The following is a 25439-nucleotide window of genomic DNA, read 5'->3' as shown; positions in this document are numbered from 1 at the left end:
AGTAGATTGTTCTCTGTGCACCACTCTGCAAGATTGTCCTGATATGAACTCTCATCATTGTTTATAATACGGCCGAGGATGGTGGTGTAGTCTGCATACTTCACAAAGAGTTCTCCTGATGTCTGGTAGTGCAGTTATGGGTGTACAGTGTGAACAGAAGGGGGCTGAGCACACAGCCCTGGGGTGCTCCGGTGTTGAACACTAACATAGAGGAGGTGTGACTGCCAATCTGAGTTCTCTGGGGTCTGCTTGTGAGGAAGTCCAATATCCAGTTGCAGAGTGTTTAGTTTTCTAGCTTCATGCGTGAGATTGTGTTGAATGCTGAACTGAAGTCAACAGGATCCTGTGTATTTTAGTGTACCTCTCAAAGTTTCCAGAAATACCAGCCACATTTTTATGGAAATGAATATAAAATAATGTACATGATATCTTTCAGTACGCTGTGATATTAGAGATGAGACTGTGGTCTCTGCTTACAAGCCTTGTATTACCGCCCCCTCCTTCCCTTTGTGCCGACAGCCAAATCAGCACTGTTGCATCTTTCAAAATAGCTCAGCGGGAGGAGAACGGCCAAAACAGAGCGTGCAGGAAGTCTGTAATTTGTTATGGGGCTGAAAGGGAGTGATATAAATGATTCAACTATCTTATCTGGGCCTGTGATACACATCTTGTAAATATATTCTCTCTCTCCTTTAACAGACACCCCTCTCAATCTCTTCAGCATGTTGCCGTTATCATGGCTACAGATAGTGAGGTGATTATCAATCCCCTAGCAGTATACACAAGCTGACCTCACTCATCACATACCTATACAGGTAACACAAACAAGACGCACACACACAGTCCACATACATTTGCATTTGGACATTTGTGTCACCACCTCGCTTCGCTGAGGAGAAGCTTACAATTGATTAGATTCATGAACCGCAGATAAAACATGTCATAAACAGCAAGAGGAAATTCAGAGAGATTTAATCTGCCATTCAGTTCACTGTTTCCACTACCTTCCTGGCATTTCCACATTATGCAAGACATTTTAACTTGACATTCCTGAATGTCCATTTCACATGTTTTTCTGGACAAAAACAAAACATAGAATTTGGACCAAAATCACAGCAATGTGTAGGTTTGGTTTGTTTTCCCTGAATTCAATTTTGCTACATTCAGAAAAGAATTTTCCAATAAATACCTAAAATGCAGCGATTTCCTGCTCAAAAGGAATTGAAATTGAGTCCAGCAAAGTTGCAGTGTTCAGTTCACTGTACAGCTTGAAAAGTTTTGATCAAATTAAAGATTATCGTGATATGAGGTATATTTAATATTATAACACAAACAGTAATATTTCAGGAAAGTTTGATAAATATATTAATACAGTTTACTGATATTATTGTCCTGAATTAACATTAGAAAAATGGGAGTGTTCATGTTGAGTAGTCTAATTAGCTTTTTCTCTGTGGCTGATATATCCTAAATTTACTTTCATTCCTTCTTTGACACATACAGTAAAACTGTTTTAAACCTTTCCACAGACTGTGCATTGCAGCTAAGACAATGTCACTGAAATAATGTAAACATAGCTTTTCTTGTCAACTTTTACAGAAGAGCAATATAAATCATCCTGACTGGAAACTCGCTCTGTAGCCATCTGGCAAAAGATACATTGCCTTAATACTGAGTGCCAAAGCTTATGGAAAACACGCCTCATCTTGCTCTTTTTACATTTTCAATGTAAAATCAAACCAAAGCAATGCATTTAAATTATTTTTTCAAATTCATCAAATGAAAAAAAAAAATCAATACAGTGAAATAGGAGAAGAGGTCTTTATAAAATAAATTACACAATTTTAAAAAATCTGTCTTTCCCTTACATAATGGCCATTTAAAGTATCCATCAGAAAAGGGTTAAAATATAATAAAAATAAACAAGAATTATTATTGTATTTTCAGACCAGCTCTATTAAATGGAGCTCACCTCATTGTGCGAAGGTCCCAGCCTCGTATGGCCGTGTCATTTGCTGTGGCGAGTTGGCTGCAATTGTGGTGGGGGCTCCACTTGCCGGAGGTGAACTTGAGCTGACCTTTGCCCTCCAGGGTGGCAGTGCTGGAGACCTGCAGAGGACGGAAACACCTTCATTATCATTTGTAAGCAGCAACATGAATTTCATCCAACTATCTGTGACAGGCTCAGCCAGCACAGTGCATTCAGTCGGCACAATGACGAATTATTAGAATTAATTTTCTCTGCAGGCCACACTCACGCCTACAATCATTCAGCGTGACTCTGTAGTAATATGCCTGCATGTTTATGCCGCACCGAAACATGTACACTCTTACTCACACTTCTAAATGTTATGGATTAATCTCTCATGCAAGATGTTATTTTTGTTTGTAATCGATTCAGTCTTAATAGAGTCAATGTTAATTTAAGGCTGCACTCATCAATATCTTTTATATTAACAGTAAATCAAATGTCGGTGGTGAACATTAGCCCGGTAATCAAATTGAATTCATTTATCCTGGCATTTTAGCCGCTTTGTTTTTTTTAGGTTTTTTTGCCCCAACCACAGAGTAGCAGGTGGTGTCTCTATCCTGCAGATATTCTCAACTAACACAAATGATGTTGGGTTTTAAGCTTGCTCTGTTTCCCACAAGTGGCAAAAATATCAATTAATGCCGCTTGAAATTGCCTCTTGAATGCACAAAATGTAATTTCTGCCACTAAGGGTTTCTCTGTCTAAATAAAACAAGAGACATCTGCTGGGTGTTGTGTGGGGAGGGCCAGGTAGAGCAGGCAGCATAGCCCCTGCTCAGCTGCACAGAACCAGCCAGCTCTGGAGGAGAGAGTCAGGTGCACAGACCTTTTGGCGAAATAAACACCTGGAATCACATCAGATTCTGCTTTGATCTTGAGCTATTTGCCAGTGAGTGGAGAGCCAAGAGATAACTTTTAAACTTTTGTGATTAAGAAAAGTGGATTCATCTTCACTCCCACTTATTAAACATGATTGCAGCAGCGATCTGCTGAAGAGATCTCAATTGTCAAGTGCTTATGTACTGTAACGTTGACTGTGGACTGGAGAGAAAATGTATTTTTCTTCATGAACGTAATGTTCAGTGAGCGATTTACCTGAATTCAAACACAGACACATACACTCATGGTGCGTTCCGTTGCTTGCTAGGTCACAATATGTACAGTAAAGTAATCTGGCTGCTGGGGCAAATAAATACTCCTGCTAGTAACACAATTAAACAAACACAAATGCATTAAAAAAACAACAACCATGGGAGGTGAAAATCTATCTGATGTGACTTAAGCACAGATGTTCTAAGATGTTTTAATGTAACATGAATAAGACTTTAGAACATTACCTTGTAGGTAATGTTCTAAAGTCTTATTCATGTTACATTAAAAATCATTTGCCGACTTCCTTCCCGGAAGTTATAGCATCAGGCATCCAAATGAAACGCACTGTTACCTTGAGTAAACTTGTGGATTTTTCTGGGTTTGAACATGTTGTTGGAAACATTTGGGATAATGTAAACAACAACAAAATCAAAAATGGGTCTAGTTGCACTAGATTGCTCAGAATTACGTATGGATCAGCAGTTGAGTCGATGATGAGCCCTTGGAGAATTTAAAACTGATGAGTGTTGAACGCAGAATCAAACTAACCTGATTAGACTTGTTGAAAATCATTCAAATATATTGGAATGTCTCAGGTATTTCAACAGAAAAACATTTAACTGACAGAATGTCACTGGATCTGAAAAATTCTAACAATGTAGCTCTGCCTTTCTCAAACTTTGGTACGCGTACTACTGGCGGTACATGGGCTCCCTCCAGTGGTACGCGGAGGAATCTCCGAAATAGCCTGCTTTTATAAAAATTAATGTGTGTGTGTTTGAATGAAATGTGACTTATAGTTGTTATTGTTAATGTTCTCACTTGCTCTGTCTGCGTACTGTATGTGTGTGAGGGGTCAGAGCCAGCCTGAGGCATAAGCGAACTAAGCGGCTGCTTGGGGCCCCGTGGCCACCAGGGTGCCCCCAATCGAGGAAAAAAATTTGATTTTTTTTTTTTTTTTTAAATGTATTTTTCACTTGTGTAGCCAGGTGAACAAGAGACCAAGACTGTTTTCAGACTGTTAAGACAGTGTTTTATTATTCTGTAGGGAATTATTACTGTGTTAGCAGTTTCTTTTTGTTTAGGTGACACTGTCACTTTAAGAGCGGTACAGCGGTAGGTTGCGCAAGATTGCGGGAGATCATGGGAAATCACGGCGTTCCCGTGCAGAGTTAAGCCTAGTTTATGCTTCTGCGTCGCGACGACGGCGTAGTTACGTCGTCAACCCTACACCGTCATTGAGCATTCGAAGTTCTGCGTCGAGGGAACGCGTTGTTCTGCAATTCGCCACCAACCGGTGTTGTTATACTGTTGACCGGAAAAGCAACTGCCGGAAATGACGTTCTGAGCGGACCAATCACAGTCCTTGCCGTTCGCGTATCGACGCGACGCGTAGTCAGGATTTTTTGGCGGCGCACGTCAGGCTACGGCACAGGGGTCTGCGTCGACGACGTAGCTACGCCGTCGCCGCGACGCAGAAGCATAAGTCAAGCTTTAGTTACACGGAAGTAGCAGTAGCGTGAGTGAAAGACGGACTGCTGAGGTGTGTATTTTTATGTCACGTGTGAAAAATATCCCCATAGATAAAGCACAAGAATAAGTGTTTGCATAAACTGTGTCCATTTCTATGTGTTTGATGAATTTAGAGGGGAGACAGAGCGCACTGAGGTCAAGGTGTGTGACTTGGCGCACGAGCTGCACAAAGGAGTGAGAGTGAGTTTAAGACTATTCACAAAATGTGTTTTAAGCTCATGCAAGAATGTTTACTTGAAAGTGTATTTTGTTCATTAGTGTCATTATTTTTTCTGTGAACTAAAGAATATGCTGTAATGTGACTATGAGTTATGTGGCTGGGAAAATGTATTTATTTGTTTTTCTGTTTTTTATTTTATTTATTCAGAAAGTGTCTAGTCAAGTCTAGAGTCACTTTTAACTAGAGCAAATGTCTAGGACACAGAGATAAGTGTTTGAAGTTAAGCTAACTGAGGTTTACCGTCAGTGTGACGTACAGTGAGGAAAAATATTTTGTTTGTTTGATACTGATTACCTCAAATCCTCAAAATTGCAGTGTTAATGCTGCTTCTTTTATAAATTGCAGTCGGGGAATAAAAGACCCACAATAATTATTCTACTGTGTCCTGTCTCCTCATTTATGACCTGGCCACACTTGTTTACAACAAATGCAATCTCTGCTGTTGTATTTTGTTATTTTTCAATTCAAGTTCAGTAAACCACACTTAGTGCTTCACTTTGAATATGAAAGTTTAAAATACATTTGTGATTTTAGTAGCCTCTAAGGTTAAAAGGTGACTGATTTGGTGTAAATAACAACTATATTAATACAGAGGTCTACCAAGCCCAGGGGGCCAGAGGTCTAGAGGGGCCAGGAGCCCCAAAACATTTGTGGTATGTGAGCAAGGATGGATTACTGAATGAGCCTACCAGGCCCAAGAGGTCAAGGGGCCCTGAAGCCCAAGTTGTTGCGTGAAGTAACTTCCGCAATGAGTCAAAAAGCAAAAGGCTATGAATCTGAACAAATTTAGGTATTGTCCCTCTCCAGGGGGGCCCCAAATCAAATTCTGCTTAGGGCCCCCAAAAGGCTTGGGCCGGCACTGTGAGGGATTGTGTATATGTATATATGTATATATTTCGCAAGCACATAAATTATATTTTGAAGAGAAAATATGCGCAAGCAAAACATAATTTCATTTGAGCAAACAAAAACATATTTTGTGCTCAATAAATGTATTTGCATGTTTGCTTTTATCTATGTTAACACACAATAATAACCTCTGCACTCTCATTTCAAATATTTTTAGTAATTTTTCCAAAAAGGTAACAGAAGTGCACAGTTCAATATCCAAGACACGACCTCCTCCAAAAAAAAAAAAGGAAGAGAAAAGGAAAATAAAAAACATACAAAACCCAGCAAAATAATACCCCGAGCCCCTCACCACCCCCCTCAGCCAGTCCCAACCCCGAGCGCTAAAACCGATTCAGAAGGTCATGGGGCCCGATCCTTTTCCAGGACGGACAGCAGTGGTCGCCAGATCCTTTCAAATTGTTCAGTTCTGTTCTTTATGGAGAACTAATCCTTTCAAGATGAAGGGTGTCTGTCAGCTCCGTCAGCCATCTTTTCAGTGTGGGCACCTCCAGTGGGGCCCTGACCAATTTGGTGCCCTAGGCAAGATTTTGGCTGGCGCCCCCTTGCATCACAGTCAGTTTTACAATTAATTTTCATACACTCACACAGAAACTACATGTATGTATTCAAGATTTTATTTCTTTTAAGTCAAAAATATCACACCAAATAAAAACTTAAGAAAGAAACAAGTGATAAATTAAAAATACAATATAAATAAGATATTGCACATATTACAGAATATTCTATTTACATTCAAAATAAAAACAGTCTGTATTCTTTGGGAGGAAACCTTTTGCAGCAGAAGCAGTGCAAGCTATCATTCTTTTTTGAGTACATCAGCCAGCTTCTTCTGATTTTTTCCCCACTGACTATGACTCTGGTAAAAAGGTCATGTGGACACTTTCTCCCATCTTTGTTTTTGGGAAATGTGTAACTGTTTTTTATTTGAAATGGTCCTCTGTGAACTAACTCCTTTCTTACTTTGTCAGTTAGAAGAGATGGCCAGTCAGCAGGGTCTATTGGTGCAGCCTTTAGTCCTGATGCTGTGTCACTCTGGTGTGCTGAGGTAGAGGACAGGAGCACCTGATTCTGTGTCACTGGGGTGGTTGTGAAATATTTTAAAAGTGCATCTGAAGAGAGAAGAGAAGTATATGTGACCACTGGATGTTACATTTGAATAAAAAACAGATGCTTGGTGTGTGCTATACACAAGACTAACATAGACTAATAATGAAAATACGATGAGACTCATTCAACTTTATCGCCATTGCAATTCAATTCAGTCTAACCAGAGTGCAAAAAGCAGTAAAGTGCAGTGAAATTTATATATATATATATATATATTTAGCCTATGAATGACATGGGAAAGTAGTATTAACAGTAATACACTTTAACAAACAAACTGTGACACAATAAACCAAAGGCTTACAACTGCCCTATTACTGATAAAGGGTATGGAAAACTAATCGCATTTTAACTGACATACAAGCAGGAAAACACAGCCAACAGGTTAAAATAACACCTGAACAGGCCTGACGTTAACTTTTCAAATGTCTCTGATGAATTTAAGGTGGAGTAACATTAACTTACGTCGACTCAGCTAGTTTACTGATTATTTAAACAATGCTACTATCGTCTGAAGTAAGCTAGCAAGTTAACACTCTGCTCCAACAACGGTAACTACGATCCATTAAACTATTAATTTCATTCACTTCATCACATTGACGTTACTGTACCTCTTTCTTTTTCACGTTTTGCTTCCTCTGCTTCCCTTCTTTTCCTTCCCTGGGTGCCGGATGGTTTCAGTCTTTTGGACATAGTTCCTCTACAGTACTAATAAATTGGGTCACGGTCCGGTCAGATTCAGGCAGCTCGCCCCTCGACCCCGCCCCCCACCCTCACAGAGGGCAGGTACAGCGCAACGAGCCAGCCAGGAACCCAGACAAAAGGCCACTCCATTATTTAATAGGCTTTGCGATAAGGTTATGTTGCTGTGGGCTTATATAATATTTCGAAATAATATCCCCCTATGGATGACGGCGCCCTTAGCATTTGCCTATACTGCCTATGCCTGGGCACCTCTTTCCCTTTCCAACAACTCAGAATCAGCTTCTTAGCTGTAATCAGACCATATGACAATAGAAGTTGTTGTGTCAATCTTAAAGAACTCGACACATCTTAAATACCCAAGATTATTAGGATTGGTTTAGGTTTTATCTGTACTTTAAATATTTTGGAGAATAAACTGAAAATGTCAACCCAGAAGCCTTTCAGTTTGGCACACATGGCAAAACTGCAGCAGATCAGCTTCAGTAGACTCACATTTATCACACAGTCGTGAAATATCCGGAAAAATGTTGTGTAACTTCACTTTTGAATAATGGATTCTATGTAGGACTTTGAATTGAATTAAGCGATGTCTAGCTTTTAAAGAGCAAGTATGGACATGATCTAAGATGGAGTCCCAGATGTTATTAGTAAATTGTAGTCGCAATGCGAGTCCACCATTCGTTTTAGACTTACATAGATGTTCTTTTTTAATTCTGCGTGATTTGTAGTTCCAGATGAATGATACAATTATTGAGTCTAATCTTTTGAAAAAAGTTTTAGTGATAAATATTGGTATGTTCTGCAGGAGATAAAGAAGTTGGGGAAGGAAGACCATCTTGACAGCGTTCACTCGGCCTAATAGGGAGATTGGTGGTGTTTTCCAAAATTCTATACGTTTTTTGAGTTTAGCAGTTAAAGGAGTGAAATTTGCATCAAACAGGGCTTCAATTTTTTTCGTGATTACTATTCCTAAATAAGTGAATTTCTCAGCAGTTATTCTGAAAGGGAGCCATTCGTTATCTGTAATTTGTATTGGCATGAGTTCACTTTTATCCCAATTGATTCTATACCCCGAGAAAGTTCCAAAGAGATTAATTACCTCCAGAATTTGTGGAATTGTGGTCTTGGGCTGGGTTACATACAGTAGTATGTCATTCACATACAGAGAGATCTTATTTGAAGGATAAGCTGTGTTATACCCATGTATGTCAGTGTGTGTTCTGATTGTTTGTGCAAGAGGCTCCAGGGCTAAAGCAAATAATAGGGGGCTCAATACACAGCCTTGCCTGCAGCCTCTACTAAGTGCCAATTGTGAGGACACGTCTGATTGGTCAGTAACCTAGCACTGGGGTTGCTGTACAGTAATTTAATCCATGCGATAAACTTGTCTCCGATTTTAAATTTTTCCATTACTGAGAACAAGTATGACCATTCCACCTGGTCAAACGCTTTTTCTGTGTCAAGACTAAGAACTACAAGTTCTTCCTTAGGATCTTTGGGGGAGTGTGAAAAAGGCGCCTAAGAGTGTAGAATGAATTCCGTTTAGGCATAAAGCCCGTCTGATCGGGGTGCACCACCCCACCCATACATGCACTGAGGCGTCTTGCTAGAGTTTTGGTTAAGATCTTTTGGTCTGTATTTAAAAGGGAGACAGGCCTATATGAGCCCACCTTTTCTAGATCCCTGCCTTTCTTGGGAATTAGAATGATAATGGCCTCGTTCATGGTAGGAGGGAGGGTGCCATCCTCAATGGTCCTATTATATAGTCTGAGGAGGTAGGGAGCCAGAACTTCACTAAATTGTTTATATAGCTCATTAGTTAAACCATCTGGCCCTGGGCTTTTGCCATTCTTAAGCGATTTGATAGATTCTATGATCTCTTTACAGGTGATCTCTGCGTCTAGGTATTTACTAGGGATGCAGCGAATGTGAAATTCTGGGCCGATACCGATGTTTAACATAACAACTTGGCCGATGGCCGATGCCGATGTTTTTTCTTTTTATTTATTCCTTTTTTTGTGCCACGGAAGCATACAAGTCTTTCAGCTCTTCATCACACTATCCTTGAATGAGTACAAATCCAATCAGACCAATTTATGAAACAAAAAAAAACACCGTCATGGATTGCTATATGAAGTGTGTTTGCCATGCAGCCAGAACTAGCCAGACCACTGTCCAGCGATGCTGATACAGCGGCGTTTCTGTTGAGCAGGTAATCTTCGTCTTTATTGTGGATGTTGTGACACAGATAACTTTCATGCCGATGCTGGCTTATGACTGTGAAAGCTGCCGTTAGTTTGTTTCTGTGTTATTAGACGGTGTCTGTCTTTGCAGTATTGTCAACACTTGTTTACTTGTTTGACGGAGATGTTAGCCTCTATGCTAGCATTGTAAGCTAACAACAAGCTGACATTGCTAACATGTTTACACCAAATCAGCCTATTTATTTGCTCGTGGCAGCTAAATGAAGCAGCAAGTAAGATGAATGAAACCCCAACGCGAAGCGTTGTTACGAGCGGAGTTACGATGTGTGTATTTGTGTGTCTTATCTGTCATAAACAAAAGATTACGGTTCACGGGCACGTTGGTGTCGCGGTCTGGTGCTACTCAGACAGCAGCTGGGACACAGCTGGTCCTAGGATCATGAAGGTTTATTTTTCAGCCACAATGTGGAAACGATCGTTGTGATGAAAGCTGACGGCAGCATCTGTTAGTCTCTTGGCCCTCAATAACTTTTAGAAGTGGCTAACTTAGCTGTTGTAACTTATTAGGTAGCTGTAAGGTAACGTAGCTGTAACATGCTAATGACGTTACGCTAGCTTGGCTGTGGAGCTTAGCTATGGACATTGTAATGACTTACAAGATTTACGTGAGTGTCAACGTGCATTGTAATAACTTTACCTGTGAATCCGACATCGTTACTCCGCATTCAAAGCTGGGTTGTATTTGGTTTCCGCCGGCCGGCTTGTTGCTCTTGTTGTTTGTTGCGGGAGGCTCCGAGGGGAGAGCGATACGAGCTCGGAGGGGAGGGGTGTGTGTGGGGGGGATGCTTTATTCAAACCTTTCTCAGATCGTAGACCAGAGCTTTAAATCAAGATATAAACATCGGCCACGGCCATCGGCGAATGTCATTTTTATTTGCCGATGGCCGATGGCAGTTAACGAGGCAAACATCGGCCGATACCGATGTTCAGCCGATGCATCGGTGCATCCCTAGTATTTACGGTCATCCTGGTCTAACTCTGGCAGTTTGCAGGAACCCAGAAATGATTGCATTACCCCGGGCAGTGCACTGCTCTGGTGTGAATACAGCCTTTCGTAGAACATTTTAAATTCTGCACTGATGTCCTCGTGTAGTGTATAAAGGGTCCCGGATTCTGATTTTATTTTATGAATATTTCTGTCACTTTCCATTTTACGTAGTTGGCTCGCTAACAATTTATGTGGTTTGTCACCAAATTCAAAAAACCTTTGTTTTGTGTATTGAAAGGCTCTACTTATTCGGTCAGATGTCAAATTATTACGTTTATATTTGAGTGCAGAGATCTTATTATGCTTTTCAGTTGTAGGGCTTTGAGCATTGTCTAAATCCAGTTGTTTCAATTTTCCTTCCAGTTCTAATTGTTCAATCCTGCTACGTTTTTTGGTGCTAGACTGGTACTGAAATGATACACCTTAAAAGTCTCCCATAGTAACACCTGTGAAACATCGTCCTTATCGTTGGTGTCAAAGAATAGAGTAATGTGTGATTCCAAATATTCACAGAATTTTCTGTTCTCAAGTAGTTGAGGGTTAAACCTCGAAGTTCTCTGCGGTCTTGTGAATGTATCTAATTTTAACGAAAAGGTGACAGGACTATGGTCAGAGATTATAATATTATGATATTTTGGACCAAGACTTATATGGCAGCATTTTCCCGTCTACCAGGAAGTAATCAATTCAGCAGTAAACATTGTGGACTTTGGAGTGAAATGAATATTCTCTGGCTAACGGATTGAGTGTTCTCCAAATGTCAACCAGGTTCATATTCTCCATGTATGTTTTCACAAGGTTGCATGAGTTGGAGGGGGTTATTCTATGAATATTAGATTTGTCCAACTGTGGATCAAGTACGAAGTTGAGATCAGCCCCTATAATTAGGTTTGTATTTGATATATCTGGGATTTATCCTAAAACTTTTCTAAAGAATTCAGAGTCATCGCAATTAGGACCATATATGTTCAATAGTGTTAAATGCACAGATTGTAGTTCCCCCAGAACCATCACATATCGTCCATTTTTATCTGCTATAGTAGAGAAGTGCTTGAAGGTGACTCCCTTGCGGATCAAAATTGCTGTTCCTCTGGCTTTCTTCGAGAATTTCAAATGATATATTTGGCTTACCCATTTACATCTTAATCTACCATGGGCGTCGTTTGGCAAATGTGTCTCCTGCAGAAACATTATGTCTGCCTGTAGAGATTTTAGATGGGAAAGCACCTTTCCTCTTTTTATCTGATTATTGACATCATTAACGTTCCACGAGCAAAAGCTCACACCCCTGAGCTTATCCTGCATCAAGGTAAAAGAAAAAAAGGAACTATTGGTACCTGACACCATTTCCCCTCCCTTAAGTGATTACTGTGTAGTAAGTAGCACTCTAAACCACCCCCCACCCCACCCTGTCCTAAAAAAAACCTCAGAAAATCTAAACTATAAGCAATATCCATGACTGGCTGGTCCTTAATCAACTTCCTGTCTCGCTAAGCTCTAGCCCTAACACTTAACACTTAGGGGAGACTCACGGTATAAATTCAACCAAAGGAAAAAAAAAAGAAAGAAGAAAACCCTCATAGAAGGTCAAAGGTAGACATACTAGCATAAAATTCAAGCTCATATCTAGGCGGTGTACAAACATACTTTCCATCCTCCCAAATTAACAGGCAGTCTCGTGTGTGGCGACTTAATGGTGTAATGGGCAAAGAAACAGAAAAAAACAAGGTATAATGTAACAAAAAAAAACAGTGCATTTCACCTCCTAGCCTCCAGAGAGTCACATGACCCATAAGTCTAGTTACAAGTTCAAGGTTAGGGGAGAGGAGCAGGCCGCTGACTTTGTATAAAGTAAACAGGCTCCAAACACAGTACACAGTGCCGCAATTACCTCTGCACTCTCAAACTCCTGCTGGCTACATGCAAATACATTTATTGAGCACAAAATATACTTTTCTTTGCTCAAATGAAATTATGTTTTGCTCGTGCATAATTTCTCTTCAAAATATAATGTTTGTGCTTGCAAGATATATTTTTCTGTACACTCTCTGCAAAAATATCATGCCATAGTGCCAGTTCTAGTGCTACTCCTTTGCACAGTGTGATTGTGGCTGACAAGTCAACAATAAATAATATTCCTATTGGGAATAACTTTGACTCCTGTTTGAACTACATTTAGCTGAATAGGGTTGCCTAATTCTACTGCTGTAATTTTAGATGGGTCGTAATGGTGGTACTTGGAGAACCGGATATTTTCTGAGGTGGTACAGGGTGTAAAAAGTTTGAGAACCACTGGTTTAGCTGAAAGGCGGTCAGGTGAAATTGTAACATTTAAGACTTTTCAATCAAGACTACACGCTTGTCATTGGATATTTATCAAACCTGCTACCTAGGTTTCACAGGGCAATAATGAAGGTGAAATTAATCAAGTCAAAACACTTCAAGAGTTCTGAATGATAAAGTATATCACTTGATCAGGCTACAACAATTAATTCAGCAGGTTGGCTTTAGAAATGGTTATTTTTTCCTTAAACTATGAGGCATCTAAGAATTCTAAAAAGCAGCATTGCACTGCGGTATTTTTCTCTGCTTTCTGACTATCTGCAGATTTTTATCCTCATCGTTCTCCCTCTCCTAATCCTCTCTCCCTCCCTCTCCCCTCTCTCCCGTCTTTGCCTGTTGGAGCAGGGACCGCCCCGTCACGGCACAGTTCCCTGGTACATTCTCATTATTTCAGCTGGAGAGGACAGAGGGAGAGTGACCGAAAGAGAAAGGGAAAGAGAAAAAGAAAGAGAAAGAGAAAGGCCGAAAGAGGAGCAAGGAGGGAGGGAGGGAGGGAGGAAGTCTAAAAGGAAGGAGAACAAAGAGGGTAGAAAAAGACAAGAAAGGAAAAAGAAAGGAAAGCTGAAGTAAGGTGGTAGAGGAAGTGGGACAGATAAAGGAGAGAAGCAGGGTTTCCTCTGTGGCCAGTATGTGAATTGCACGACTTTTCCATTAATTTTCACGATAGGATGAATGCTTCCATAAACTGAAAATATTACTGTGTCTTGGTTTATTAGAGCAGTAATTCTTGGGACTTTTTTTTCATGTTTTATGTCGAGTTAGGGTTACCGAGCATACCAATCATGAGCAAAACAGAAATGATGCCACATAATCAACAAAAGAATGAAATGGCAGCAAGAGCACCTTTATACTTGTTTATAAGTATGTATTTATGTGTGTATGATGACTATCCCAGGACATCTTGCATTACTTCAAAAAGTTGGTTGTGTGTGCCCTCAAAAATTGCAGCTAAAGGTGTTAGTATGAACCAAGTGATATGCTTTTTCAATGTCAAACAGAGTCCAAACCCCCAACCCCCACACCTTTCCAACAACAGAAATTCAAGGATGACTGGTACTTTTCCCATGGCCTTTCTCAATGAATGGAACTTGACCGGGTATCAACCAAGTCACATATTTCTGCTTGAAATGAAATATGTAAGTGGGGTAAATTTTGAGTGGATAAAAACTATTCTAGGCTGACTATGGATGACTTATTCAGCATGGAGTCTCTGTAGGACCACAGTGATACAAAGCTGAAGAGGACTGTTCATCTCCATCCACATGTCCCTCACTGGCAGTGTCATCTAGACCAGAGGAAGGAGGATAAGATCTCAAGCGATGTACTCGTAATGCAACGTACTGAAAAACACACACCTCCTACCATGATATCCCAACTGTAGGCTACTGCAAGCCACTGGCTGACAAGGTCAAGCGTTTTATATGATGGGAAGCGTTGGCTGTTTCTCTGATCATATCTGATTGGATACAATAACGTATACAACCCTAAGTGCAAGATGAGTCATTTTAACAGGAAAGGAAAACATAAACACTCAAAAATTATTTGCTGATATGTTATATTTGACATATGCCAAGAGATGTCAGAATATTTGATACAGTAACTGGACAAAAACTCAGCAAATCTGAGTTCTGCAAGCAATTCCAACACCATTTATTGCAAAAAACGTTGAATCAAGATAAAACAACCTCTGTGCAATATTCTCATGTATTTTCCTTGTGACTCATTTGCAAAATGTGCTGATCTTTCCTGAAGAGAGAGAGAGATACAGGCTCAGTGACCACAAACCGACAATCCAAAAAATCATGGAATCAAAAGAAAACAGAACATGTGGTCACTGCTCGACAGGTGAGGTTGAGACAGAGATGCACTTTCACGAAACGAGGAACGTTTAATTTGGTAATCTCAGACTTCAAAGAGCTAGAGAGAGAGAGGGAGAGTGAGAGTGTGTGTGTGTGTGTGTGTGTTTGTAAGCAGATGTGCAGTATAAAGTGTTGGTGCTCTGTGAGAAGGCAGAGATGTTCTCACTCATTCTACCAGCGATTTTAATTGATGAGCCATGCACATGCAGATGCACGCACATAAACACACAAATCTTCCTTTAAACAATGTACACTGGCATGCTTATGCGCATGATCCGCTCTTATATATGCATGCACACACTCACGCAAACACCCACACTGAACACACACATAATCTAGGCCTGGCCCTTTAGAGAGAGACACATCCACACTGCAGCTGGACACAGCTTGAGATATACACATCACCCTCTGACAGATACAGGGAACAGGAGGGAGGAGAGTGGGTTGAAAGGAGGGACGAGGGAGGGTGGGAAGGAGATTAACATTCTCATCAGCACTGGAGGAATTTGTCTTGGCTGCCAAGCTCTTTCTCCTCTTTTTCATTCCCTTTCTCCTCATCAAGCCCACTCTCTTTCCTTATCTTTCTCTCTCCTAATCTCCATCTTTCCAATCAGCCAGGCCCTCCATTGCTCCCTCTTTCTCTGTCCTCCCTTTCTTATTATACTACTTTTCCACCATTACTTTCCACCTCTCTACTTCTCCCTTGATGCAGGATTTAATAGTTGTGCTGTCCAGTGTCAGTGTCAGAGAATAGAATAAACGAACCCCCGCCTCCCTGGTCCTACTTGAACTCACACCAGGGACATGTCACAGGGGAAACAGACACTGAATTGATTTTAAGCAGAACAAATACATGTAATAAAGTTACAGGCACAAGGCACAAAGGATTAGTGATGTATAAATGCATTAATGTTTGATTATCTGTCATTTACATTCATGTTGGCATGATGATAAGCATTAAATTGAAAATGACCAAATTTATATTCGGTCATTCAACATATCTCATCTAACATTGTTCCCTAAAAGGGTTATATTGTCCACCAGGTGGCCCTATTTTTCCTCATGAGGTTTGCTTTGTATGTACCGGCATTTTCACATTTAGCTTGTCGGACAGGATAAGCTAGACATTTTTTGATTGTCATTCAGTGCAAAAGTAAGACTGCATGCAATTTTTTTCGATTATAGAAAGTGTCAAAAATATTGAAACATATCGATTCTGATTATTTGAAACAGTTTTCAGTACTCCTTTTCCACAGTGTAGTATCCCCAGAAGGAAGATGGTCGGACTCTTTGACTGATGTTTGGAATTAAATAAATCCATTCATATCATAAGAGCTGTGGAGAGAAACTGCGAAATATCACTTTACAATTCTAAGTGCTGTATCGTAGGCAACAGGACTTGTTTCAGTTTCTTGAAGACGTTTCACCTCTCATCCAAGAGGCTTCTTCAGTTCTAACTAACTGGAGGGGAGTTTGCAGGCTTTTAACCTCTGTGTGGGAGTGTCCTTACAGAGTCGGTAGAGCACATGTGAGATCTGAGTTACAGAGTCGTTAGGGCCACTTGTGGGTCGTTGACCCAACCGGCCTTCATGTGGGTTGATAGGGCTAGGTGAGCCCAGGTGCGAATGGTTGTTAAGCTGTCTTGGGAGGGAGATCAGTAATGCATTGTAGGTGGGAAATAACCCTGAGGAATTGCAGCATATCCAGAACGCTGCAGCATGCCTTGTTTTCAATCTACTGAAATCCTCCCATGTGACCCGCCTCCTCTGTGACCTCCACTGACTTCCTGTTGCAGCCCGCATCCGATTCAAGATGATGGTACTGGCCTTCAAGGCCGCCAACGGAACTGCACCCATCTACCTCAAAACACTGGTCAGACCCCACACCCCAGTGCGAGCACTTGCTCCACTACATCAGCTGGCCAGCTGGTACCACCATCGCTGAGAGCAAACAAAGGTCGCTCAGCGAAGTCACGACTCTTCTTTGTTCTGGCGCCTCAGTGGTGGAGCGAACCCAACCAATGTCAGGACAGCAGAGTCACTCGCCATCAAGACTCAAGGCTCACTTGTTTAGACTTCACCTGGACACTGCATAGCATGACTCCTTCCCACACCCCCACCTCCCCCCAAAAAAACACACATATATTCACTTGTAGGTTGTTACCCATAGCGCTTAAATCATAGCACTTATGTACTTAAGGTATCCTTGATAAATAGCAGCTACTATGCTCAAACGAGGGCTTGAAAATTGTATTCTATTTGTTTCATTCTTACTTTATCAATGGTGATATGTTGTGGTTCCTTTCTTGTGACAAATGTACTTATTGTAAGTTGCTTTGGACAAAAGCATCTGCTAAATGTCCTAAATGTAAATGTCATGGTGACACCCTGCAAGCCGGCTGCCAGCTGAAAGGAAGTCGGATGGGAGGGGAAAATTGAGGTAGCTGTAACTGTATGTGTAAAACTGGGGTACTCTGAGGTTACAACTTTGGTTTACAACAGTGCAGTATTAACTTTTCAATTAGCTTATACCTTGCTTATTGTCTGATATGTATTACTGCACAGGTCATTTATAAAACTAATTGCATTGGGACAAAATTGTCACAATGGTCAAAATTTAATGTTCACCATCAGAGGACATACTTACACCAATAAATGCAGAGTAAATTAAAGGCTTGGTAGGCAGCTTATTTTTGGCAATATTGGGCAAAAACTTCCATAATAACCTTGGGGATAATGTAAATGAAGTGATGTGAGAAAAGAACAGACCTCTGCGCCTCCTCTAGGCTCTGTTTTCAGCCTGCAAAGAATCTGGCCCGTGACGGAAGACTTTGACCAATCACAGAGCAGCTGAGAGAGTGAGCCCTGTGATTGGCTGTTCTACTAAAGCAGATGCGCATTCACGTCTCTTCGGTGGAAACCCAGTCTGCAGCAATGGTGGATAACCGGACAAGAAAGATTGCGATTCCACGGTTGGAAACACCCGCTTTCAGTGCAAAACAATCTAAGAAGAGGATTGGTTGTGTGGGCTGATTTACCATGTAAACAGCCAGGTGACAGCGGCTACCGATAACGCATTGTTGGAAGTTGCTAATACGTTAGCCTTCTGCTAACCGTAGCCAAAGGCATACGGCTGCTGCTAATACAAGATCAAGTTTATGTTGCTACGTTATAGTCACTAACACATCGCGACTGTCTTATGAACTAATTCAGCACTGTTCAGTATTGCCTCTTGTCGACATGGGGGTAACGCATTTTATCCAAGAAGTATAGCTACAAATGATTTGTGTGTGTGTGTTTGTGTACGTGTATGAAGCGCATGCATCAGATGCCCGTGCTTGTCTGGTGGGAGGAGCTCGGGTCAGAGCTGAGGAGACGAGACCCATGTAGACTCAACAATCACCTTTTTTCTAGGATTGCTGCCTACCGAGTCTTTAATGTTTACTGACACTATGAACAAATGCATGGTCATATTCATGAACTACTCATTCATTTTACTTCATCATTTTCTGTTCTGTTATTACTTGTCGGTGTCAGGCTGTTTTAACTTGTGCAACTGAATCGAACTTTAGCACCAAATGCAGAACAGACTTGCAGCACTGAATGAAGAAAAGACCAGGCTAAAATGAACTATTCCTGAACAAACACCAGATTAACTTATTTTCTGTTTTACAGATGGAACTGTAACTAACCTATGCGAATTAATAACTGTAAGATATTTATGAATGGCAACATGAAAAGCAGTGCCTACCCATGTAATTTAGCTTAATGGGAACAGTTGAGATGATCACCTCTCTTTGCAAGAACATCAAAGTCGAGTGTCATGTCAGATGTTGAAATGCACAGCATGGAGGATAGGTGTTATCAGTCAGTCGTGACCTGTAACGTGACTTGTTGAAGTTCATCATAGACAAAGTTTGTTCGCACACATACTTGGAGCCAAACAAAACAAGCATCCCCTGTGCATGCCTGCACAGGTTTGGAAACTGTTTCCTTCAGTGAGCAGTACAAGTTGTCCAGTGTGGATGTAGTGAACTTTTCATTGAGAGCAGGGTTGCACTGCATGTCAATCAGTTCTTTTTGTTTAGTCAAGTGTGTTTTATTAAGAAACGGCGGCAGGATGGATGACATACAAATGCATTCTGCATTTTCTTGTGAGAAAAATCAAATACACAACACAAAAGTAAAATAGTATCCAACGTATATGACACACACAGAAAGATAAAAACTTGAAAGACACCCACCCACTCTCCCTCCCTCCCTTCTGCTCAGAGCCAAATAAAAAGATCGCGAAGTAAAGCAGTGGAAAATAATGAAAATCAAAGGATGGAAAATTGTAATGGACTGTCAACTATGAGAGGAGTATGCATTAAGAGTTATTTCTTAGGCAACAGATGAGGGGCTGCCAGATTTTGTTAACTTGTGACTCTTTGTTCTTTAGACAGAACCATATTTTCTCAAGGTGAAGGCTGCTGGTCATTTCACAATGCCACATTTTGTAGGTGGAAACTTCCTTCTTTTTCCAGAATGTCAAAATGATTTTTTTTGCTGTAATCAAACCATAGGAAAGAAGCTGCTGCTGTGATTTTTGTTATGTGCATGTGAAGTCTGTAATTCCCAGTATGATTAAGACAGGGTCAGGTTCAATGTGAATACTGAGAACATCAGAGAGTGTTTTGAACATTTTCATCCACAATCTCTCTATTCTAAGACAGAGAGAGAGGGAGATTAGCCTCAGCCATATTACATTTATTATGTGTGGGAGATAGGGCTGCACGATATTGGAAAAAACTGACATTGCGATTTTTTTTAACCCTGCGATATAAAAACATACAGGAATTTTCATCAGATGACCTGAATAGCACTTTATGTTATGCTGCACTGCTGCTATCTTGCTGCACTGCTGCTATCTGCTAGCTTCATAATTACATTAAGTAACTAACAATGAGTGATAAACAGGTTATTCAACCTTTTACTCAACAACTGAAATATTTTACAGCCAAACTAAACATCTTTCTTTTTATCAAAAATTGATTTTAAAAAATGACAGTCAGATCTGGCTTTGCATTCGTTGTACTGAGCTGTGTGGTACCGACGTAAATGGTCAAACAAATTAGTTCTGTTACCTCTCGTTGTGGCAACAGATGCAAGGCACTGTCGACACAGAACACGTGTTTGGTCAATATCATCCTTCTTGTAGCCGAAATAATTCCAGATAACTGACATAGCTTTTCTTTTTGGCACCAAGTCTTCGTTTTCGGTGATGTTCTCTTGTTTGTTGCTCATTTCTCAAAGTTGTTACCGGCGACACACTCCATGTGCAGGGGCGTGGTCTGCTTCGGCACACTGAATAAGAACTAATGTGATTGGTGGATCGCTGTGCATGCAGAGTCTGCATGCACAGTGTGTGTCAGGTACCCTTGAAATTAGATGAGTTCATTTGCAGTCCTTGCGATGTGACTATTGCGCACACGTACATCGCAATGACGATGCTCAAACGATATATCGTGCAGCTCTAGTGGGAGATATGTCTGGGATGATCTTATGAAGTTTTGATTTTGAATAGTGGAGCCTATGGATGACCCAGAACTGAATGAGACAATGCCTAGATCTAATAGAGCAAGCATTAACCTCTTCAAGACCCTCTTCCCAGGTCTCATCAGGGATTTGGATCCCTAACTCATTTTCCCATGCAGTCTTGATTGCAAACATAGAAGGGGGATTGATAGACTGTAATGAGTCGTAAAACTATGATACTTTTCTATCAGGGCCACCATGGAGAAGGCACTTATCCAGACCTGAAAAATTACTCCCAGGGAGTTCATACCTTTCTTATAACTGAGCGAACGAGGCAAAAGCTCCATTCAGATAAAGGTCACCCATTGTCTATATGTCTATATACCCAGGCCCCTCCACTGTGAGAATCCATTATCGAGCTGGGATGGCAGGAACGAGGGATTACCAGCTATAGGGAGCAGGAAAGAAAGCAAATTTATCCTAAAATGCGTCTTAATCTGTTTCCTGATTCTGACCATGGCATGTACAGTAGTAGCCGTTCAAAATGTCCCCTTCCAGCTGAAAGCCAGCCGAATGGCCTACGTTTTCCAGCCAACTTCCCTCCAAATCCCCTGCAAATCCCCTTCAAATCCCAGCCGCTGGAGTTGCCCCCCTCTTTCTCATGGGAGTGTCAATGTTTTACTGTAACCCCTCCCATTCATTGAAATACAGGGTTTGACCAGGAGATGGCGCTTCTCTCACAAAATTCTCATTGCCCACAGTCATTCTGATGTTATCTGAATTTCCACTGACCGCCAGAGGCGGCACTTAAAGCACCTCTGGTGGTCAGTCAAAATTCATTAAACCGCAATTACATACATAATCATCATTTGATTTGAGCCATGAAATTATAACAGGCCTATGTGATGGCCAATGTTTTATTCGGAAATGAATGCTAGTAATACCTCCTGTCAAATAGCCTATTTGATCACAATGTAATCATTTTAAATCTCCATTTAAAGAGGAAAAATTTCAGGTGATGAAAAGAATTTTGGAAGATGTTTGCAGCTGTGCAGGTATTCAGTGCATGCCTTATGACTTAGGCCAGGGAATTAGCATTATCAGTTAGGGATGTTGCTGATGCTCATGTGTTTATCTACTAAACAGGATTTTATGTGTGTTAGGATGTGTGATGTGTGGTGTGCTGTACTACAAGTTGAAAGTACTGTAACTAGTAAGCAAGCTGAGTTAGCATTATAATTGCTCAACCTTTTGTTTGCACTGAGTGGGCATTTAGTCTCCCATTGTCACACAAATCAGAGAGCCGAAGTGCAGCTGGCGGGGGAGGTTATTGGAAGGCTGTGGGCCTGAACTTCTACTGAGCTAGGCTATCTCCTGTTACCATTTCATCAGCAGCCACAGTGTTGGGCAAATTACTCTGGAAAAGTGATTATAACCCTGTAAGACCCCCGTTGCAAAATTAATAAGTCAAACAATTTCCCAATTTTAAAATGCTGTTAGCTATACAAATGCAAAAGGTTGCAGGGGGAGTTTTACCCCAGGTGACATTTTTTTAAAAGGTATTAACTTCATTAGAAAATCTATGGTATAACTAGATCAGGCTCAGAATGGCCTAATTATAGACTCTTAAATTTAAGCTTGAATTGATGTATTTAATGAAAGTATGCTAGATTAATTACTGTGTATGTCATTAGCAATGACCAATGTTATGTAAAAAAGATACACAAACAATTTCTGAGAGCGAGATTAGTGGAAACTCCAGGGGAAATAAAGACTTACAAACATGGACCAAAACGGCTCCATAATACACACAAAAATCAAAAAGAAATTATAGCTGCTGCGCAGCGATGGGTCGGTTCCAGGCTATTTTTTGCAAATTTAGGCCATTTAGAGCAACAAACAGGAGAATAGGAAGACAAGACAGTTGACATGAATGTTCAGTTTGGACCACTTGAGGCTTGAACCCACAACTTCTGGAACCAAAGACTGTCATCTATCGCTCTGAGCTAATTGGCAAGTGGCAATACAACAGTGGCTTCACAAATTGATTAAGCCATTCACTGTTGTGCAGGCAGATTTGAAACCACTGTGAAAAATTCAGTTATCAAGACAAAAATCTGAAAATACGCATATTGCAGCATTGAGATGTTGGTAATTTTAAAAATGATGGATTTGCTCCATAAGTGAATAACTGGTGTTTAGCTATGTCATTATTGCATTGACTCCAGTTGTTCCCATGAGAGCAGAATTCAAAATGTTCTCAAAAATTCAGTTTTTGAGATAAAATTCTGATATTCTCTCGGTACAAGGACAACAAAGAAATGAAAATAGTTTATTCTTGGTCACATCAAAGTTAAATACTTATTGTCCATCTGATTATCGACCCCTGGTTTAGACTACTGAGAGCAGAGCATTAAAATCACTGCTCCTCCCCGTGGACAAAAGAGGCATTGCAGCTGGTTTTCACTCAGGCTGCTTAGGGGCGGAGCCTCACTGATGACGTCATCGCGGGGGATTACATTACCCCCATGGACCTGTAGGCTACCAGCCAAGGACCAGTCAAGGACCAGCCAAGGACCAGCCAAGGGCCAGCCAAGGTCCCATCATGGAAACAGGGGACATTTTGAGTGGCTACTACTGTATAGTAACGTTTCCACCATAGATCGATTTATCCAGGGGTACTAGAGACAGGATCACACTGCCCAGATCATATGTGCAGCACTGTTCCCGCTCCAGTTATAACCAACGAGGGGGGGAGGAAAAATTATCCCAACACAATTGGGAGGTTAACCGAGTCTAAATGTTTAAAAAATGATTTGGGCAAGAACACGGGGAGGCAATGGAAGAGGTAGAGCAGCTGGAGAAGAAACATCATTTTGGTTGTATTAATCCTGCCAATCAATAAAATAGGGAGCAAACTCCAAAATTGGATGTTGGTCTGTAGTTTGGCCACAAGAGGGCTAGCTTTGAAAAGGGATACAAATTCATGGGTGATCTCAATCCCATGATAGGTGATTGTTTGAGAGGAAATTTTAAATAGTAGATGTTGAATCAGCGATAAATCCTTTAAGCCAATAGGCATCGTATATGCACTTGTATGTTCTTACCATTATGCACTTAAACCATAGCACTTATGTACTTCAAGTATCCTTGATAAATAACAGCTACCATGCTTAGATGACGGCTTGAAAATTGTTTCAATTTTTTCCTTTTCTATTTTATCGACGGTTATATGTTGTGGTTTCTTTCTTGTGACAAATGTACTTATTGTAAGTCGCTTTGGACAAAAGCGTCTGCTAAATGCCCTAAATGTAAATGTAAATGCATCAACTCACTTTTAGTCCAATTAATCCTATATCCCGAAAATGTTCCAAACACGTTTATTTTGTCTAGGAGAACTGAAAGACTGGAACAGGGTCTGGAAATGAAATGTAAAATGTCGTCCGCAAACAGATATGTTATTGGGTGTGCCTGGGACGTTAAAGCAATGTGAATAGACTCTGCTAGAGGTTCGATAGCCAGCATGAACAGGAGGGGGGAAACCCAAAGATTCCACTGGATGCATTTCCGCTGCATTCCGACTCCGGTACGGTTTTGCTCCGTCATCCGTCGTCCGGCAACCCCCACTGGTTGCATTTTGAGTCCACCACGGCGCAGCACCGCCGAACAGCTGGAGACCCCGTGATCATAATAGATGCGTGACCGCAGTTATAGGTATGTTTTATAAACACAACAACACGAAGTGTTCCCAACAGTAGGATTAGAAGAAGAGCTTGTATTTGTTTCTTTTTTTTTTTAGGTTTTTGTACTGGCATCAACACACTGTTTTATTTTGAAAATTAACCGGATGTTATGTTGTTGTTTTGTGTCTGCACTTCCTGTCTGCTCTGTGCCCGATTCGGCTGAATTGCTGCGTCGTGCTCCGGCATCCGCCAGAAATAGAAGTCCTGCGTATCTGCTCCAGAGGGCTGCGGGCTGCCGGAGCTGGGACAGAGCTGGGACGGAGCAGATACGCAGCGCAGCAGACCCGGTGGAAGTTAACACATAGACTAGAGTGAAACGTATGAGCTCCGCTGTCGTGGCGAAGCTGTGACGTAGCGGAGCCGGACCGGACACGTATTTGGTGGAATCGAGGGGAAAGGGAACAGAATTGCCTTGTGCCCCTAAACAAACTAAAGTGAGGGGATCGCAGTATCAGTCTTTGTCAGTATTTGGGCCCTGGGATTATTGTAAAGTAAATGTATCTAATCTATCTAAAACAGCCAACAAATATGACCAATTTACCTGGCCGAACGCCTTTTCGGCGACAAGGGCAACTACTACAAGATCACTCATGTTTGACTGTGGACTATATTAAAGACACGTCTGAGATTAGAGGAGGAGTTTCTACCAAGGCAAATCCTGTCAGGTGTGGTGCCAAAAAGTTTATATATGTCTACAGCTGCTTTTATCTGGATCAAACAGTCATAACTACACATACACACGACTTTATGTCCGTGGTAATTGCAAAGGTATGTCTTTGTGAAACTTTAATGTTTCTTGTAACCGAATAATCACAATTGTGACCAAAGTGTTTGCAGTTTAAATCGTAATCAGGGCATGACATTTACGTGATCATAGGCAGTATTGTTTCCAGTGTTAATATGTGGTTGTATGTCTAATATCCTTGATTAGGCCTATATTTGGAAACGATACTGTTATTAACATGATTTATGGATGGGTATAAAATATAGAATTGATCTCTATTGCAATTATCCTTATGACTCTCCATTATTTTACCTGCTCTGTGCCCTAGATTATAACCAATCCAGTCCTTTTTACCTGTTGAAATACCTTTAAAGGGCCAATACAACTCATAAAAGGCAGTATTT

General features: G+C 40.9%; 1 protein-coding gene across 1 annotated transcript in view; it reads right to left on the bottom strand.

The window, feature by feature from the left end:
• Nucleotides 1–25439, bottom strand: part of eipr1 (EARP complex and GARP complex interacting protein 1) — a 163755-nt gene that overhangs the window by 76314 nt on the left and 62002 nt on the right. Inside the window, exon 6 of the mRNA XM_084380417.1 lies at nt 1973–2109. Coding sequence (XP_084236543.1) covers nt 1973–2109 — 137 coding nt within the window. The remainder of the gene's footprint in view (nt 1–1972; nt 2110–25439) is intronic.

Source organism: Pagrus pagrus, assembly GCF_965226575.1.
Source record: "Pagrus pagrus genome assembly, chromosome: 18".
Lineage (NCBI taxonomy): Eukaryota > Metazoa > Chordata > Actinopteri > Spariformes > Sparidae > Pagrus > Pagrus pagrus.
This window is presented reverse-complemented; position numbering and strand designations above follow the sequence as displayed.